A 19,693-nucleotide genomic window follows, 5' to 3' on the forward strand; every position below is an offset into this window, starting at 1 on the left:
ATCGGCTAAAAATCATCGCGCACTACTATTGCCTATCGATATCAGTTGTGCCGCCGCCAAAATCTTTAGTGTTACATGGTTGTATTTGCTAACAATCTATCCTGCCTTCTAATATTCGCCTGCAAAAACAAATGCAAAGCAACAACACCAGCAGAATCGCGATGTCCAGCAACCGGCCAAACATAAAAAATGCATAAAAAGCGTAAAACTCAATCAACTTAATGGCATACAATGCAAAGTGCGCTTAATTGTTAATGCAGCGGACAGAGAAAGCACAAGTCTCTCAGTCCCAAGTTGCTCGTGTGTGTATGCGCTTGTGTGTGTGCGTGTATGTGTCTATTAATCAAACTTAGTTTCTACGTTTTTTTTTTTGGCACATTTACTAGGAAATTTTATTTACATTTACATTTTTATATAAATCGGACATATTAAATTTATACAGTGGATTTCGGACAAGCAAAACAACTTCTTAAATTGCTGACCGCGCAACCAGCCCTCGCCCACCTGCAACAAAAACATTCGGGCATGCGTCTGCTACGTTGTTGTTTCATTGCGCCGCAATTGTTTAATTTTTAGCCTCTTTGTTTGCGTTAATAGAAATTTAAGATCGAAAGTGACGCAGAATCCAAACGTCAAGTGCAAGTGAAGGCTTTCGCCTCGCGCTTATAACACCAACGACATCGAGAATAATCGCTGCAACAACAACAACGAATCAGCTGTCAAACCGCTTCAAGGTAAGTTTGTTTGTAAATTAACCTGTTTTAAGAGTATTTTATATGTGCAGCTCACACTTTAAGCAAATAAGTAAGAAAAAAGTCTCAAGTGATATCGATAACCGACTGTCTGTCTTCCCTTGCAGTTTATCGATAGCTTTTGATTTGTCTGCCATTTCGTCTTCACCAGTTTTACCAGACATGACATATAGATAAATAAATATACATATATGTTATATGTGGGCTACATGTTATGTAAATCTTTCCAAATCCACAAAATAGTGAGTTCATAATGTATGCCAACTGCTAGATGCGATACGAACCATGCAAATTGATCGTTGCCGTTTCTGGGCAGTTTGTCGCTCCGATATCTTATCTGCAACTGGACGGTAATATACATATGTATGTGTGTATGTACATACATATACGTGTGTATGTATGTATGTGCCTAATACTTTTCCCATACACATGCACACACTTCAACTAGACGTATCAGTTCAAGAGCTTTTTGCTTTTTGCCAATCTAATTGATATTTTTTAAATATTCGTCAACATTTTATTATAATTAACAATTATGCCTCCCAAATGTAATATTTTTGGTAAGATTTTCTTGCATTAAGTTTCTTAATGATCATTTTAGTCAACATGCACGCAACAATGCAAAAAGTTTCGTATTTGTTGTGTTAATTAAGATTTAAATGCTTTTAAATTAATGTGTTTACCTTCGCAATAACGAATCTGTAATTTGCCGGCACGATCAGCCGGGTAGCCTGTAATAAGTTGTGGTGCAATAAACTTGCTTTGATTTTTATCAGTTCGTCTGTCATTTTGTCATTTGTCATTTTGTTTTAATCACATTAAGCAAAACGTTGCACCTGCAACAACAACAGACTGACAACAAACAAATGGGCCCAGCACTGACCTACAAAGAGTGCAATGCGCCCCGCTACTGGCAAATTGCAATTGCCTTCGTGCAGGGGTTGATTTTAAGTTGGGCTAGGCGCGAAAATACTCGCACAAAAGTAAATACATGTACATATGTATGTATGATGAGAGCATTGAACCGAACCTGCCGCTAAAAACATGAACAATATAACACTCGAAAGAATCCGTCAACAGTTATGTGTGTGTGTGTGTGCTCTAAAGAATAATTAGCATGTCAACGTTTCTCTAAACCCCGACGCTAGAAGAAGAGATCGCATAACACAGACCTATTTAGAAGGCACTGATTGCATTTATTGAACTCTATTGCCAGGTATTTCCTTTGCAAACTGCCGTGGGTCAATAAAGAATGTTTAAATGGGTTTCGATAAGTTTGCTTTTATGTGTGTGGGTGCATAAGTACTCGAACTACAGATAACTGGAATATAGTATGACACATTTTTATATAACATTTATCCCAGAGTCGACTATTTCCATTTAAGGAACTTATTGTGGAAGGTAAAAAGTACTTTATGTTATATAATGCCACTGTGCGAAAACTGCAGACATACTCGAGTTCAATGTCATTTGGGCGACCAGTTCATGGTGGGGGGAGGAGCATGCAAGGCATGTCAACATTTTCTATTGTTGGCAATCCGTTACTCTCGCCCGCTACTCTCCCGCACACATGCACCATAAACACACTCGGCAAGAGAGGCTGAGATAGCGTGCCTGCAGTTTTGACAATGGTATTCAGATTGCAACCTTGTAAGCGGCCATTCGTCAAGTGTTGTAAAACACGAAAATGCAATACTTTTCGAGCTGCCGTTCAATTTCATTGGCACGTCTGCTACGTATGATTTATGCAGCATAATATGCATTTCCTTATGCGCACCGAACTGCTCTGAATCATTAAAAAGCCCTCGTAAAAACTTATATATAAAACGTGTAAATCGAAGTTGAAATACCCTGCGAGGATGACATTGCCTTGAATGATGTATGATAATGTTGACATACCCTTGAATGCAAGAATGAAATTGGCTAGAATGATATATGATAATAAGTACATAATTTTCAATTAAATAGGGATATAATATTCCATAGTTGAGCATTTTTCGGCAGATCGTGTGCAGAATTTTAAACACTATTGTTTTTTTTTTTAGCTGAATGTCATAGTTACTAAACTCTCAGATATCGAGTGTATAAAAAACAAACAATTTTGTGCCTTTCGCTTCCTCAATTCGCATGGAGATTGGTGACTCATTGAAATGTTGATTGTTTACATCATTGTTTGCTCCTCGTGTTATTGTGCTACATGCAAAACCCAAAGTGAACTCAACACCGTTGTTGTCATTGAGCCCATGTCAACGCTGCAATATTTTGCATTAGTTATTTAAGTATTGTGCGACGGTGTTGGAAACCGCATTTTAATAAACCCAACAATGAGCCCCACTTTGTTATTACTATTGCCATTGTTGTTGTTGTTGTAAGAGAATATGGTTGAGTATAATGCATACTGAATTCAAGGGATGCGTGGAATATAGATTACAATTATTAAATATCATTATTATCTCGATAGAGAAAATACTTCATAAAGAGATCAAAATGATCTTTAACTTACACTTAAATTAATTCCCATAAAACTAATTTATATATAATATTGAGATTCTTAAAAACTATTTAGCTTAGATAGATTTATAGTTGTATAGGATATCGATTAACTTCGTCAACTGGCTAAGATACATCTAAATTATATTTATTATATTACCCTTTCCAGCGAATAATATTAATAATAAAACATGGCAATATTTATCAATGAACATTAGACTCTATTTTAATGGTTAAATATTTTTCATCTCATGATTGGGATTCATTCTGAAACTTTGGAAATGCGTACTCTTTCAACGTCTAATGACTTTCAGTTTATTTTTTTGTGATTCATCCTGTTTAAATTATACGCAAAATCCGCGATTGCTCATCAATTTTTCAAGTTTCATTGATAATATTCTCTTCGCTCGCTCTCAATGCTGTCTGTTAAATGATCTCAGATATGTGCTTACTTATTGTAAACAAAAATTCTTGCTTTACGTACGTGTTGTACATATAAACCTCGATCTTCGGATATATATGCATAATAAATATTTATATATATATATATATATATACATATGTATATATTGCTCTGATGTCATAGCAGGCGGCGCATTTAGGTGCAAATGCCCCATTTGTTTATTTTCATCTCTGAAAATGTTTTGCACTGCGGTCACATACTATTATCATTTGCGATTCATTTGGAATTTCAATTAAATAGCACGACGTTCAGTTTTTACAATTGTTAGCCCAAAAGTCATTGAAATGCTAATTAACTGTAAACTGTCTCTGGAAGCCAATGCCAGCCGCTGGCCGTTGGCCAAGACAAACCCCAAAAACTACAGACAGACACGAAAAGAAATTGAAAGCGAAAGTTTATTGTTGACACTTCATGATTTTATTATTTAATCCGTATTAAAACCAACCGGTTTCGAGTGTAATAAATCTTGTGTCTTTCGTACATTATTATTATTTCATTTTTATTTAAGTTTAGAGACTAATTTTTGACTGAACAGATTTGGCTCATATTCAGGAAACATACTAAATACGCACTTTGAGCAAGATGAACTTAATTTTTGACTGATCGACCGATCCTATGGCAGCAGGGTATGGGATATTATCCAATCAAGCACTCTCGATAAAAGCATTCTTCCTTGTTAAATACAAATAAGGAAACATTGGACTTGAGCTATTGTTGCAAAGTCTAACTCAGATCTCTCGTTTGCACAACTTGAACAAATTGCATAATCTTGCATAATATTATTGTGAGTATGTTTGCTAGACTAGCAAATCCCCGATAACTCTCAGTCAATATAATATTTTGGTTTAAAGGATCACGATTTGAATTCATCAAATCATATAATATATATTAATATAAGTTCCAAGATGATAACTCACTTTATTATTGAATAACTTTCATAATTATTTTTCGATCTTCATAAGGTTTTAAGGATAAAAATGTATTTTATTATATGGGAAAGTCTCTATTTCGGAAAGGTGACAAAAGTTTGCATGGAAATCTAAATCGATTCAGTTTATTGTGTTTGAATTTCAATAAACGATTTGTACTCATGCTGGATTAATCAGCCAATCGAATAGTCCGATCTTAAGAATACGTAAAGTTTCTATTCACTTCTGCAAATGTGATCGGAATGTGCCAAATAAACGCGTGTCCACAATTTAGGGTTTTTCTTGTGAGCTTCTGACTCATGGCAAATAATTTACTGGAAATTTAAAGGCATTAGGCACCAGGCATTTGTATATTCGCTATATCTTATCTGAAAGACGACAAACTTATCGTTTCGCAGTGCATAAGCAAAAATACCTGGCGATATTTGAAAAAGAGCCTTTACTTGGGTAAGAAGCGCGCGCTCTATATGTTCTATGTATTATCGGGTAATATCAATTTGATAACGCCTGGCAGTTCAAGTTCATTGACTGGGATTAGACTGGCTGACACTGGCATTCCTTCAAGACAGAGCATTGAATTGATGTGCTTTGGTTAGTTTACGGAATGACTCACAGGTCAGAGGGGAAAATCGGTCAACTCGAATGAGTTTATTGCTGTTTTATCCTGGCTCGCGATTCCCCACCTATTCAATTAACGCATTCGAAGGTGTGTTGCCGCGTTTGTGACAATAAAATGCCACTTTGCCCCACCCTTTTTAACTCCTCGATTGACCCAAACTGTCATCAAGTTAATTGCCCCAAATACGGCCGAGCGAATGTTCTTGTTAGAGGGTGTGTATGTCCATAAAATCAAATTCAATTTCGCAAATCATTACGGCACGCATTTGTGGCCAGACGCTACGTTTTCGGTTCATGCGATGGCTTCTCTCCGGAAATGTTGCCGCGAAACGCGTCTAAATTGATTTCCCTGTCAAAAACGAATATCCATTGCCGTTATGCAAGTCAAAGTGTGTGTTAAGTGTTAACACGCCTATTTGAAATGCACGCCCGGCCCTTGTGGTCGCTTGCGGGCCTCCTCCTCCTCCTCGTCTGTAAGACAATACACCGCAAACATTGCGTAAGTTCCAAGCCGCAAAACGCCCCCAACATCAAAACATGAATAGTGGGTCCCCCCACACGTCCCCCCTCCGCGCTTTTTAATTGATGTTACTTTCTGGGCTCCGAGCTGGCGTAAACTTAGATATGACAAAACACAAATATTTACTTATACTGTAAATTCTTTAAAGTTACAAATACTTATTATCAGTCCCATTCAAATTTAAATGGGAACTGATAAATTAAATGTCTAGGTATCGAAAGAAAGTCTTGCTGAAATGTATTAAATGCTATTAGCTATAAGATTAGAAGTTGAAATTAGGGTAGTCTATTATAACGAATGCTCCTACTGTCTATACTTAAGATGATAGTAAAATCGCGTAGATTCAAAAACGGTTCGGAGAACGAAAAAATAATTGAATACTTATGGGTAGTTGTTGTTTATATAGGTAAATAAAATGAATTAAAAAATTACCTCTTTTCGATTTAAATTTATTGTGGTCTCGTAATCTTTCACTATTAAAAACACGCATCCTCCAATTATGGAACGTATATTATCTTGCAAAACATTCTAATGTATGCACATATCTCGTATGAGGTAAGTACATTTACATGCATACATATGTGCGCATGTATGTTTTAACATTTATGCAAATGCGCTGGATGACTAAATACGTTGCTCACTTTAATTTGAGATGAATGTTGTCAGTGCTCTGCTCATTGCGATCATTGTCAGCAGCTAGCGGCCATTTAGCAGCTGTTCAATTAAGCGTCTTCCCGTCTGTCAGCGTCTCTCGCCGTCTAGCGACTGAATTAAGCTGAAGCATGAATCATGCCTGGCTGTTAAGGAGTTTCCAGTGCGCACGGCACAGTGGCAACTGCCATGCAATCGCCCTGATTCGCCCCACTGTGCTAGTAAATGACTCAAGCAGGTCTGAAGCAAGACTGCAACTATTTCGCACGTTTCACACACACACACACACATATGTATATATACAGTGGCCCAGAGATACAGTTAAACAGTTTTTGCGCTGACCGTTCATCAGCGTTTTGTCAGCGTCAGGTGCTGAAATGCGGTTGCTGCAGCGTCGTCTTCATTGCGGCTTCTCTTTGCTATTTGTATTGTCTTTCTCTTTGTCTTTTTCTTTATTCGTATCTTGTCTTTGTCCAAGTGGCTTGCGCTGCATTCGATCACACGGCGACAACGAAAATGTGTGACGTCACAGCGACGTTGACTCGACGGTTAGTTCGGTTAGTTCTGGCTGCGTCCGCGTCGACCTTAGCAGCTAATTTTATGAATTGCTTGGTCTGCTCTCTTTTCGCCTGTGCCCCCTCAAAGCTTGACGCGTTGTTCAAGCGCTCTCCCTCTCTCTCTCTCTTGTGCTGTGCTGCTGACGCTCTCCGCTTTGGCGTCGCATGCGCGGCCGTTGTTCTTCAGTTGATTTTCGACTCGCGAGCTGAGCGCAACGCACACTTAACGGTTAATGTTTTTGTTATTGTTCTTGTAAATGTTGTGAGCGCCAGCGAAATTTATACATAAAACAAAAGCAAACGTCGCGGCAACAACGTGAGAGACAACAAGAGAGCCAAATATAATCAAAACGTAAATAAAAAGTGTTGTTGATAACGATGAAACAAATAAAGTACTGAAAAGCTTTAAAACTGATCAAGATCTTTCGATGCATGATTCAACGGCAAATCGATCAATAATTTAATGGCAAACGCTAAATACTAATAAATAAAAAAATCGATGGCCTCAGGCGGCCGTTGAAGCTGCTCGGCACCTTGGCCTTATCATCATTTGTGTCAGCTTGTAGCCGTAGTCGTAGCCCCGCCAGCTCTTCCAGCAAATTCCCCGGCCCGATAGCTTTCTTTCATAGCTGCCGCCCTCCACGTACTGGCCATTTAAATTGCTGCAAAAGGCACAATGTCCTGGAAGAAGTTGGCTGGAAAAATGTCCAAAAAATACGCACCTATGTTGACAGGAATTGTACCACCAGGCACCCACATAGGTCAGGGCGCAGCGGTTACGGGTCTTGTCGTTGTCGTATGTGGAGAACGGCATGCCCACGTGATAGCTCAGCGCATCCCCGGCATCGCCCGTGTATTTGCCCAATCCGCTCAGGGCATACGAATCGGACTCGTTGGCCACGACGAACCTATCGTATTTGGCATAGCGCGTCTCCCCGTCAAAGTCTTCCAGGTGTATGTACAGCTCGTAGGGCTCTGCATGCGTCATAAGGTGCAGCGGCTCCAGGCCCATAAAGAACTCAGCACTCAGATTGCCAAATCCGGCCCGGTATTCGGCCCAGCTGCGATAAAAGTTCTCGCTGCCATCCTGACGACGCTGGATGACTGTCCAGCCGGCGCCAGCCGTACGGGTATCGCATGCCACCGGAAAAGGCTCCAGACCCGCCACCCGAACAGTGTGTATGCCATCCGTGTTAATCATTGCCGCCAGGCAGGAGGGCGGATAACCTAGAGATGTTCCGATAAACTGTGTATATAAGGGGTGCCGTAGCTATGAGATTTCGCCTTACCTGTCTGCTTAGTCTTCGCAGTTGCTGCTGTAGTTAAACTGGCTCCCAACTGGCTGAGTTCCACTTTCAGACTGTAAGATTAAATAACTATAGCATATAAAGTGGTAAGCCTTTTCCCAATAAACCTTGCAATAAGCTGTTCAGCCTTTTCGTGAAGTTTTCCCAACTGTCCTCTTGCAGGATGTGCTCCATCTCCATCATTTGTAAGATCCTCCGCTTTAATGATGCTCCACGAGAGTAACAAAAGTAAATTTATTCCAACTCTGCAATTCATGTATGCAACGATCTTATGTATTACTTCTCTGATCTCGCAATCTAGACTAAACTGTAAATCATTTAGTACATTCGAATCAATTAATTGCTCTGATTACAATTGTACCCAGTAGACTCGGCGGGCACGAGGTATACTATTTTCTACTTTAGGCTGAACATTTTTATTCATGCTTAGTATTACGAACCTGTTAACAAGATAAGCTTCTGATTTCCATACACAAATAGCCTCAATGAGTCATTCACTTGGGCAACTCATCTCATTTTCATAAACGAATATTTTTTAAGCAAAAGGAATTCTTTCATATGATATAGTATTAAATCTATACAAGCGACATTGCTCGATATGCGAAAAGAAAGCAGAGCACATAATTGTCGAGCTTGATTAGGAAATTATTATTGAAATGAAAATGTTTTTCATATATATAAACTACGTGTTTCCCTCGTATTTCTGTTTATGGAAATTCCACCCGCAACAGTGGAAAATTGACGAAAAACGATGGCATGAAATTTATTAATTTACCAATCGAACAGCTCTGAAATCATTTTCCAAGATCTTTGTGAAAATTCATTTGAGACGTTTCTTTTTGTGAAATGATAGATGATAAATACAAAGGTCAAAGGTTAAATGAACGAAAAACAAATCATTAAGTCTCTAAAGCTTGACTTGATACATGGTTTTAGGTCAAAAATCTATTCTAGGGTATCTCCATTTGCTTGCCTCTAGAAATTCGTATTCTCGACAAGTAAAAACATAGGTCAAGTTTTTATAGCGGGTTTGATGAATGTCGTCTGAATGTATCTAAAATATGAATGCAGGGTAGATTTATTCATATAGATATACTAGTATACCCAGGAAATAAAATGCTTGAAATATATTTGTTAATCATTTGGGACTCGACATATGCGTATTCCGCATATTAATCAAGTGGAAGATTATGTAGCCATATTCTGTGACAAGTCCGGAATTAATGTTGAGCCGCGCATGCAAATCAAGACTTAAGAGATCGCGTCACATTTCTGCTGCGAGACCTTGTTGCCTTTAAAGGAAGCTGGAAAGGTTCGGCACTTGGGCCTAATCATCATTTGGGTGAACTTGTAGCCGTAGTTGTGACCACGCCAGGCCCGCCAGCACATGCCGCGCGCGAAGAGCTTCTCCTCGTATTTGCCGCCCTCCATGTACTGTCCATTGAGATTGCTGTGAGGGTGCAGGAGACAACACATAAGTCATACACCATGAGGTGCCAATCTATGCAAGTTACCTGTCCACACAGCTGTTATACCACCAAGCACCCACGTGCAAAAAGGCGCAGTTTCTGGCAAACTCGCGATCGTTGTCCCGATCGTAGGTGGAGAACTTCATTTTCCGATGACTACGCAGCGAATCGCCCGCGTTGCCCGAGTAGGTGCCCAGCACATTGAGTGCATACGAATCCTCTTCGTTGCCAATCGCGAATTCATCAAATTTGGCAAAACGTGTCTCTCCATCGAAATCCTCGAGCACAATGTACAGCTCAAAGGGCTCCAGAGCTGTGATGGCACGCAGTTTCTCCAGACCAATAAAAAACTCGCCATAAAGATCCCCAAAGCCGTCCCTATACTCCTGCCAGTTGCGATAGAAGTTTAGGCTGCCATTCAGTCGCCTCTGAATGACCAGCCAGCCGTATCCGGCAAAGCAATTATCGCACGCTGCGGCAAACGGTGCCAGACCCGGCACCTGTATCATATAGACGCCACTTGCATTGAAATGGGACGTCAAACAGGATGTGGGATACGTTTTGTCTATGGGTTAATATTTTTTCAAGTGAGAGAAGCTTTAAGTCTGTAAATCTAACAATCTATCATACTTACCATCTTTACGGGAAGTGGAAACATCAGCTGCTTCGTATCCTTTGAGTGCTTCCAACTGCTCTTCTAGACTTTAAATAAATGAGTTTGGCAAAACATTGCAATTATAACTCTCTCTCTACGTACCTTGAAAGCAGCTTTTGTGCCGTATCATGCATAGTTTCCAGATCTTGACACTGTTCAGATTGTATTTAGATTGTATTTGAATATTAAAGTGAAGTGCAGCTAACAATTTTCTTACCCTTGCATTGTTAGCGGCATAGCAGCTAATGAGACATAAAATGTAAATTAAATTGACCGTTCCCAAGAGCTCCATGTCAATAACTATTCAATTGCTATAAAATGCACTCAAACAGCTTTTAATTTTCTCGTCATTTGTTATTTGCAATTGACACAGTTTTCAGGTCTCGTTATCAGCGCTTATCAGCTGCTAATAAAATGAAAGGTCACTGGTATCAAGATCAGGGATAATTGTAAGGCTGATATTGATTTTGGGTGAGGTATTTAAAAGCTGTCAATGTAACGAATGAAGTGGACGAATCAATGTAATATCAAGCTTTAAAGTTATATCCTTACATCCGTTTAATTCATGTTCGCTTTGCTGCTTATAATTCCCAACACGCTTAGAATTCCCAACAAGTTGAAGCTTCGAGAGCGCGGCTAGGTATGGGCGAACCTGCAGTTGATATGATGAAATGGGTAAAAAGGGTATAATATATTTGTCCGTCATATTATATAATATTTATCTAAAAATATTCTTATTTGGGTGTAGATGTCGCAATGGACAGATATCGTTTAAATCATTCAGTTGTTTATTTCGACAATGCTTAAAAATATTTTATGTTAATGACCACAGGTCAATGCAAAGCATTAGCCATCATTTTGAGTATCATTTGCATTCGTGTATTCATATAAGTATGTACATACACACACACACAGATACACAGATACATAGACAATGATGTATGAGCTTGTGGCAATGGCACGTGGGCTTTGTTGTGGATTCTGTGGGAGCTTCGCCCAATGCCTGCCAAACTGTGCGGGTCTGGCATTCATTTTACGCGCTGTTTGCGCTTGGATTTTATTTTGTTTTATCGAGGCGTCAATCTCGAAACAACAAAAAAAGACAAGACAAGAAACAAACGACGGGCATACATAAATATAATAAGTATAGAAACTGAGTTATTAAACGTGTGTGGGAGGCGACAGTTGCTGCTGGCTCGAGCGCGTCTCGAGTCTGTGGCCTCAGTCTCAGTCACAGTCACAGTCTTGAGTCCGAGCCGGGCACAGAAACCACGGAAAGCCCAAAATGCGTCTACTTCGACGCACGCACTGCCAGAAAGTAATCCTTAACCAACGCCTGGCTTTAACTATTCACACTGCTTGCTTCTAATATTTGCGCTGGTTTACTTACAGATGGCCATACCCCCACCACCCGGACCACCGCCACCGCCGGGCCCGCCGCCACCACCGGCTATGGGCGGACTAAAGCTGGGCGGCGGCGGCGGAGCAGGCGGTGCTGATCCGCGCTCCGCGCTACTTAGCTCCATTCAGAAGGGCACCAAGCTGCGCAAAACGGCCACAGTTGACAAAAGCGGCCCGGCGTTGTCCGGACGTGTTTGCGATGGCGACGGCGGCGGCAGCAGCAGCGGCGGCTCTGCAGCGGCAGCCGCCTCGAAGCGCACGCTCAACAACAACACCAGCAGCAGCAACAACAACAACATCAACAGCAATGGAGCGCCCAAATTGGGTGGCCTTTTCGAAGGCCTGTCGCAGATGCCAAAACTGAAGCCAGTCAATGGCGTTCGTGGTAAGTAAAAAAAAAATATATATATATCACTTATGCAAATGAACATTGAGTGTGTTTTGTTGCTCAATTGATTTCCGCTTTGAATATTTGGACGCACACCCACGCACAACAACAACAACAACAATAATAATATTAATAATAACAACAACAATCATAAATTACAGCAGCACCGACAGCGGCAGCGCCGTCAGCAGCAACAGCAGCGACGCGCAGCAACAGCCCCCCCAGCGCCGCCGGCAACAATGGACCCATGGACTTTAATGCGGAGCTCACCAAGCATTTAACATTGAAGCGTCAGAAGCAACAGCAACAACAACAACAACAACCGCAACAATCGCAACCGCAGGCAACATGCAACAGCACACATATCAATGCAACCGAAGCCAATCTGAGAACAAATCGCGGACCACCACCGCAGCCGCCAAAGGTGAGTGACGCGAGTGGAGACCCACACAAAGAAAAGCCACTGCGATTAGTTTATTAATAGAGCCAACTACAGCGACAAGAAGTTTCAACAGCGAGTATAGAATATAGAAATCTATTTAGGCATCCGAGTGCGTGTCTTATCGCAGATTGAATTAAAATAGAGCTTTAACTCTGTTGCAAACAATCACAAGTACAAGTTCGAGTAGTAGCTCGAACATGAATACTTAGTTGGATAGCGCTTGCCTAAAGAGTATCAGAAAATTATGTTATGAAATAGCATAATATTTCGATCCTATAAAAATCTATTTAGTCATCCAAGTGCTACGAACTGTTCCACATTGAATAAAAATAGGTCTTTAACTCTGTTGCAAACAATCACAAGTACAAGTTCGAGTAGTAGCTCGAACATGAATACTTAGTTGGAGCTCGCTTGCCTGAAGAGTATCCAAAGATTCTTTGATTACATTGTATTCCGATTCCATAACCAGAGACGTTTTAGTATTTAATAGAACTTACAGCAACATCTGTTGGTCTCTAAAATATCACTTGCAATGTTTATTCCTCCTGTTTTTCTCGCTAATTAACCAAGTTGATATCATGGACTTTTATTTTCCAATTTGAGCTCCCGTAATATAATAAACAATCACAAATCTCCGACTTGTATTAGCTGATCATTAAATTGAATAATTTATATATGTTGCTCAACACTTTATAGACAACAAGTAACCCATTCGATTTTACCTTTCCCGTTTCCCGTTTGATTGTTTTCTATTCTGTTAGAACTCCAGCGATTCCATATTGGACCGCATGAACATACCTCGTACGGCGCCGCCCACGTCCACGTCAACGACTGCGAATGGCAATGGCAATGCCAAGCCGAAAGCCTCATCGCCCACGCTCTCGGAGAGCGGCAGCAGCGGGAGCGTGAAAAGCAAAGCGGCTAATCTTAGGTAAGTCTCTCTCTCTCTGTCTCTCCCTCTCTAAAATGGGGCAGCTTCCGATCGGGATCGTCCCACCAAGATATGTGTAACTATTTCTTATGGTTTTTTTTTTTAATTTATAACTTTTTGTAACATATTTATATATGTTTGTAATTTTGTATTTTGTATTTTGAATTTTTGTACATGTTTTTTGTATATTTTTGCATATTTTTTTGTTTTTGGTTTCTTTGCCGGGCATTTTGGTTAAACCCCAATTCCACCAATCGAACCGACACATCCACAGTATCTCGTTAGGCAATAGTTTTGTAAATAGTTCAATTACAAAAACAACAACAACAACAACAACAAGCGCAACAACAACAGCAACAAACTCCAGTCGAACAGCAGCAGCAACAACAACATCAACGGGAACTCTGCGCAATTTGGCGCCCAATAAATCAACACTGTTTGGCGGTGCTGGTGGTGGGTCTGCTGGTGCTGGTTGTGGTCCTGCTGCAGCAGCAATTGGTGGTGGTAATGTCTCGCCCACGCCCACGCCCACAACGCCCGCAGCACAGCAACAGAAGCCGGCCATTGGGTTTGGCAAGCCAAACTTTGCGCCAAAGCCGCCGGGCCTGCAGCAACTGGCGCTCGCCAACGGGCATCAGCGGCCGGCGGTGGCGCGGCATCACAGCATGAAGTCACCCAGGTATAGCATCGCCCCACATACTCTCACTCGCCTTCACAGGCCTCTGGCCGCACAACGCTTGCGCTGTTTGCAACTGCCACAGATGCGCACATCTGCTTGGTTTTAGTTTTCCAGCTTAACTTCCGCTCCACGACTGCACGCTAGCTACTAACGCATCGCATTGCATACTTCATTGTTCGACAGCACCTTGTTAATGTTGCTCTCTGCTCTCGTAGATCTCCACCAGCTGCTGGCGGCGTCAACGGACCCGTTTTCGCCACAACCCAACAACATTTTGGCACAATGCGCGCGCCGCTCCAGCAACAGATGCTACTGCAGTCCGGTGAGTGCATCAGCGGCAGCACCAACAGCATCACGGGCAGCATTCGAGCTGCGCCCAATCCGCCAAAGAGTAAGTAAATATGTTATTCTGTTATTAATCTGCCCTTGGTATACTATAGATCATAATCTTGGAATAGATTAGAGATCAAATAGCAAAAGGGGGGGCTCTCCACAAAGAACTAAGTCCAAGATTCTGCTTATACTTAACATCAGCTCAAATATTTTACAAGCACTTTAGAATGCTAAAAACTAGAACTTATAATCAATACAGTTGCGGGGAAAACAAAGGAATAGAGCTGCGTCCAAATCTTTTGAAAGATTTATAAGTAAACGTGTTTGAGGAATAAGCTCGACCATTTACACTTAAAGTAAAGGGATGTGAGTCAAATTATTAAAAATAAAAATTGTAAAAACTAAAAAAAGAGCAGTTAAAAAGTTAATGCCACGAGCTGGAATCGAACTCGCAATCCTTGTTGTCCGATTGCCAACGCCTCGTACCCAATAGCCATACCAACATTTGGTTTTAACAGAATAATGTAAAGTAATGTACTGTTAATTTCTTAACAGAATTTATAGAATGTAAACAGTTCCTATTAATTATAATACTTACGTTCTGCAAGGGCTTAAAACTGATTTCAGTATAATTAAACATAGATGGGCAGCTTAAACAATTTATTAATTTATGTATTTGGTATAAACATTTTTTTTTTAATTTCTCGATTCTTGACGTGCAGCACGCCCCTCGGTAAAGCCGCCGCCGCCGCCAACGCCGTCGCGCAGCATTTCGAACAGCAATTTGAGCAGCATTGCGGCGCCCTTCAGTGCCGTTAACACGGCGCTGGTGCAGAGCGCGACGATAAGCACGTCAGCGCCATCGCCGCCGCCGTCGCAGCAGCCGCCTTCCAGCTCGAGCAGCAGCAGCAGCGTCGCTGCGCTGCGGGATCAGTTTCGCGTCGGCGGCAGCGCGACGCCGCCGACACCGCCAAGCGGCATTAACGCCAGCCCGAAGTCGGCGACAATGCGCGAGAAGGTCAATCCCATCATTCTGAACGGTGGGCCCATTAATCCGCCAGCGCTGCCGCCCCACCGCAGCTGCCCGCCGCCTCCGCCCCCGCAGCGACAGTCAAGCCACGTAAGTAGCCAACAACAAGTTGGCGCATATGCCAAAGGTAACGGCAGTTAGCCCAGATAGAATGTTGCAGCTGCTTAAGCCTAGTAATTTTACACTGCAAGAAATTACTCTTAATTAAAGGTCGCAAGCTGCCTCGGTACGAATCTCTAATGAATTTTTCAATTGCAATCTAAAATCCCGTTCCAAAAGGCCTTCAGTTTACAATTCATTTTACTGATTTACTTGGCATTTAAATTCCAAGCTTCATAATAATAAATAACTATTATTAGTATCAGAATAACAATCAATAAAAATTGCAATTTATTGCTAAGAATATTCAAGCTCAAACTCAGCCTAACATTTCGCACAGTGTGCAAAAGCTACGTTGGGGGTGCTCTGTCACGCTCTCGCTCTCTTTTTCTGCCTCTCACAGGCACACACTCACGCAACAAGCATCCCCTCCTCCCCCCCTCTCTCTATGTCTCTCTGTCTGTCTCTCTTTGAGGCATCTCCTTTGGTGTGCGCTCTGCGCGCTCGCTCTTTGCTCTCAGCTGCGCACTTACGTTTAGCTTTTTAGTACCTTTATGGATTTTCCAACACGTAATACGTGACCCAAACAGCTCCGTTACGGATTTTTGCTCATCGCACGCTCGTTTTGTTGTCGCTTGTGTGTGCTTAAAGTGCAGGATAATTTGCGTTATTGTTGCTTGTTAACTCAATATCCTGCGCCTGCTGCACTTGGCATGTGAAACGCTGGCTGTCCGTTCAGTTAGCAACAAATCAAAGAGCGCCTTCTGAACAGGCTCAAGGCTAACAGAATGCTGATGCACAATCCGAAGAGAAGCGTAACCGAGACTAGCACCTTTAACCTTCTAGAACCGCCCAACTAAATGCTTGTTATACTTTCCGCAGACTGGATCCCAGCAGCAGCAGCAGCAGCAGGCTCCAGTGCCGCCTCAGCGTCACTCCTCCATTCGGGCAAATGCCCCGCTGACGCCGCCCACGCACATGGCCAATGCGACGCACAATTTTGGCAGCAGCGGTGGCCTGGCAGCGGGAGCTGGAACTGGATCTGGAGCTGGAGCGGGAGCGGGCGCGGGCGCATCTGTTGGTCGACTGGTCATCGATTTGGAGGCAAAGTTTGGCAAAAGATTTCATAATGTCACCGAGTTTCCGAAGCCGCCTCCGTTTCTAAATATACAAAAAATCTATCCTAGTCGCACGCTTAAGGCAACCAATGGTATGTAAAGGATGTATGCATAAGTATGTGAGTATGTCTGTAAACGTGTGTATGTGTATGTGTCTGTGTTTGCGTATGCGTATGTATGTGTAGGTGTAGGTGTGTGGATCGATTCAACTGTTAAAGCAAACTCACGCGCCGTGTTTACGAATTACATATTATGATTATGTTTATTAAATATTATTAAAGTTATTATTACATAATTTTATTGTTACATGCACACACACACACACACACACAGACACGGAATGCTGTTACATAATGATATGCATAATATTATTATTATTATTTTTATTATTATTATTAATTATAAGCACACCACATATATTGTAGCATTTGAGTTCGATGAGAAGATAAAACTATATACAACGATGCAATTTTAAATTGTCCTCTACACACAAAACGAACACACACACACACACACACACACACAGAGAGAACAACAACAACACATATGCTATCAAATGTAACGTTACAATTTATGATTATGTTTAAAAATGTTAAATATATATAAATATATAAAAAGTTGATAGCTTTATTCCACATAATTTTGTTTAAAAGCATATTTTTTACATACATACTTTGTACACACATACACACACACATATATATATATATATATATATGTTAAGTATATATATATATATATGCCAAGATTTGTATGTTAGCAAAGGCAACAGCGATATTATTACTAAGCACACGCATATTATGTATTATTATAGAGACCCATGTTTACACACACACACACACACACACACATATATATATATATATGTATGTGTGTGTGTGTGTGTGTGTTTATGTTAAGCCTCATACTAGAATTTGCATTATGTCCAAGTCCTCATGCATTCTTTCTGTATTTCTGTAGCGCATGATTTTACTTTATGTATTGTCGTATGTATTGTCTACAATCGGCTTCATTTTATTTTATATATGATTATCTTATATCTTATCTATAAACACACGTACAAATACGTATGTTGTTGTTTTTTTTTTTAATATTGATGAATATTTAATTTTAGCACACAAGCACATTATTATTGTTTTATTTGAAGTTATTATGAACAATAAAAAACCAAATGGAAAATTGAACTTGATAAGCCTTCAACATTTGACACGCGTTGTATTGTCCTGCGCATTCTTGTGATCGGTCCTCTTCTTCTTCTCCTTCTTCTTCTTCTTCTTATTGATCTGTTATCATTTGTGTTTGTTGCTTGCTTGTACAAATTCCATTGCCTAAGCAACAGGCGCCGCTTCAAACTGTCTTCGTACTTTGTATCTACATATGTATATATATATATATATCTTTCCCACTTTCTCTCTCACTTTCTCCCAACTTAACTGTCTCGCTCACGCTTGAAATGCAGAAACAACTTCGATGCCAAATAACAACAATAACAACAACAACAACAACAACAACAGCGCAGCTGCATGCAACAACAATGCAAAGGCGCCAACGGCGCTGAAACCCGCCTATGCGCCGCTTAAGAAACACCGCGCCCCCGCACCACCCCCACAGGCAGGCGTGGCTGCCGCTACAGTGTCTGTGATAAGGCAATCCAGCTTTCTATATGGCGGCAGCAGCGCAGCAAGCGGCGGCGGCGGCGGTGGCGGCGCCGCAGCTGCTGTCAATGTGCGTCCAAAATCGCAGCCGGCGCCAAGTGTGCCACGCAATTCGACGGTCTATTAATCTGGGAGCCTACTGTAATCATAACTGTAAATGATATCCATGTTTATGCTTTGTATATATGTGTGCAAGTCTGCGTGTGGGTGTGTGTCTTATTAACGTTGTGTTGTGCCGAGTCCGAGTGCGTGCGTGTGTGTGTGTGTGTGTGTATGGGTAAAGTTGTGTGTGCAAATGCAAAAGTTGAAATGTCTTTGTAAAGTGTATGAAATATAGCCCGAAAAAAGAAGAACTGTGTATTTAAAATAAATACAAATAGATGTAGAAAATGTGACGAAAAAATTGAAAGGAAAACTGGGTTAATTGGGTTAAAGCTGGTTGAGCTAAGGTGCAAATTACATTTAGTTTAGTGTCTTCCCAGGCTAATACAATAATGCGTACACGCACATATATGCATATATAAATACTGTATATAACAATTAGCGGCATTTGAATCTAGACCAAAGTTAGTCAAATTATCGAAGAGGCAACACCAACACGGAATACCCTTTTATAAATATTTAGGCGCGTTTCTGTCGCTGTCCCTATCTTACTAGACTGAAACTGTTAAATTCAAATTCAAATTTTAAGTACACCTACATTAATATATATACACATATATATATACATATATATTTTTAAAAGCTATCATGCACACAAATGTTATTGAAAAATAATAATTAAAGCACAACCGAAGGATTTTCCAACGAAATCCCATTTCACAAATTTCACACAGTCAGCAAGAGTTTATACATATTGCATCAAGATCAGAAGGAACTAGAACTATTTTGTATTATTATTATTTTGTTTTTTTGTGATACATTTCGAACTACTTGTGTATGCATTCTTCGACCATATATTATGTATTTGTTAAAACCCCTAGGGCAATATATTATTCACTAACATTAAACAAATTACTTATTATTAAATTCATTGTTGTTGGACCTTTGCCGTCGCGTCGTTAGAATTAAATTACCAGCATATTACAAATAAACATTCTATTCAATATCATTGCATTTAAAGTTCGCATATAAATAAACTTAAAAAAAAAACATTCTAAAATTAAATGAATTTTCTGGAATGGATTTGCTGAAGGCTTCTAATGA

General features: G+C 40.6%; 3 protein-coding genes across 7 annotated transcripts; 1 reads left to right on the top strand and 2 right to left on the bottom strand.

Moving 5' to 3' along the window:
- The first annotated feature begins 57 nt into the window (after positions 1 to 57).
- Positions 58 to 19,607, top strand: Vrp1 (Verprolin 1). Of its 5 annotated transcripts, none has more exons than XM_015173853.3 (9): positions 59 to 734; positions 11,804 to 12,197; positions 12,365 to 12,624; positions 13,404 to 13,573; positions 13,848 to 14,252; positions 14,468 to 14,643; positions 15,308 to 15,705; positions 16,597 to 16,924; positions 18,292 to 19,603. In XM_015173853.3, exons 2-9 carry the CDS (start codon positions 11,804 to 11,806, stop codon positions 18,612 to 18,614), a joined length of 2,454 nt encoding a protein of 817 aa, XP_015029339.1. In that variant the 5' UTR covers positions 59 to 734; the 3' UTR covers positions 18,615 to 19,603. The 5 variants fall into 5 exon arrangements, with proteins under 5 accessions (XP_032292712.1, XP_015029339.1, XP_032292711.1 ...); XM_032436820.2 differs by having other exon boundaries at positions 60 to 734; positions 12,362 to 12,624; positions 18,292 to 19,600; XM_015173854.3 differs by lacking the exon at positions 18,292 to 19,603 and adding an exon at positions 17,258 to 17,953 and having other exon boundaries at positions 61 to 734; positions 12,362 to 12,624.
- On the bottom strand, positions 7,417 to 8,584 carry LOC6627081 (microfibril-associated glycoprotein 4). Its single transcript, XM_002049870.4, has 4 exons — positions 8,395 to 8,584; positions 8,270 to 8,340; positions 7,703 to 8,207; positions 7,417 to 7,642 (listed from the first exon to the last, which is right to left on the bottom strand). Exons 1-4 carry the CDS (start codon positions 8,541 to 8,543, stop codon positions 7,486 to 7,488), a joined length of 882 nt encoding a protein of 293 aa, XP_002049906.2. The 5' UTR covers positions 8,544 to 8,584; the 3' UTR covers positions 7,417 to 7,485.
- Positions 9,082 to 10,708, bottom strand: LOC6627080 (microfibril-associated glycoprotein 4). The gene is made up of 5 exons (XM_002049869.4): positions 10,629 to 10,708; positions 10,514 to 10,563; positions 10,391 to 10,453; positions 9,802 to 10,321; positions 9,082 to 9,737 (listed from the first exon to the last, which is right to left on the bottom strand). Exons 1-5 carry the CDS (start codon positions 10,646 to 10,648, stop codon positions 9,539 to 9,541), a joined length of 852 nt encoding a protein of 283 aa, XP_002049905.2. The 5' UTR covers positions 10,649 to 10,708; the 3' UTR covers positions 9,082 to 9,538.
- Positions 19,608 to 19,693: the final 86 nt, after the last annotated feature.

Source organism: Drosophila virilis, chromosome 5 (genome assembly GCF_030788295.1).
Source record: "Drosophila virilis strain 15010-1051.87 chromosome 5, Dvir_AGI_RSII-ME, whole genome shotgun sequence".
In the NCBI taxonomy this organism is placed as follows: domain Eukaryota; kingdom Metazoa; phylum Arthropoda; class Insecta; order Diptera; family Drosophilidae; genus Drosophila; species Drosophila virilis.

Coding starts and splice junctions, on each gene's coding strand:
- LOC6627081 (XM_002049870.4), bottom strand. CDS start 8,543: ATGAATTGCAGAGTTGGAATAAATTTACTTTTGTTACTCTCGTGGAGC. Junction 8,208..8,269: donor TGCGAAGACTAAGCAGACAG/GTAAGGCGAAAT, acceptor GAACATCTCTAG/GTTATCCGCCCTCCTGCCTG. Junction 7,643..7,702: donor TACAATTCCTGTCAACATAG/GTGCGTATTTTT, acceptor TGCCTTTTGCAG/CAATTTAAATGGCCAGTACG.
- LOC6627080 (XM_002049869.4), bottom strand. CDS start 10,648: ATGCCGCTAACAATGCAAGG. Junction 10,454..10,513: donor GCACAAAAGCTGCTTTCAAG/GTACGTAGAGAG, acceptor TTTAAAGTCTAG/AAGAGCAGTTGGAAGCACTC. Junction 10,322..10,390: donor TTCCACTTCCCGTAAAGATG/GTAAGTATGATA, acceptor ATTAACCCATAG/ACAAAACGTATCCCACATCC.
- Vrp1 (XM_032436820.2), top strand. CDS start 11,804: ATGGCCATACCCCCACCACCCGGACCACCGCCACCGCCGGGCCCGCCG. Junction 12,625..13,403: donor CACCACCGCAGCCGCCAAAG/GTGAGTGACGCG, acceptor CTATTCTGTTAG/AACTCCAGCGATTCCATATT. Junction 13,574..13,847: donor AGCAAAGCGGCTAATCTTAG/GTAAGTCTCTCT, acceptor ACACATCCACAG/TATCTCGTTAGGCAATAGTT.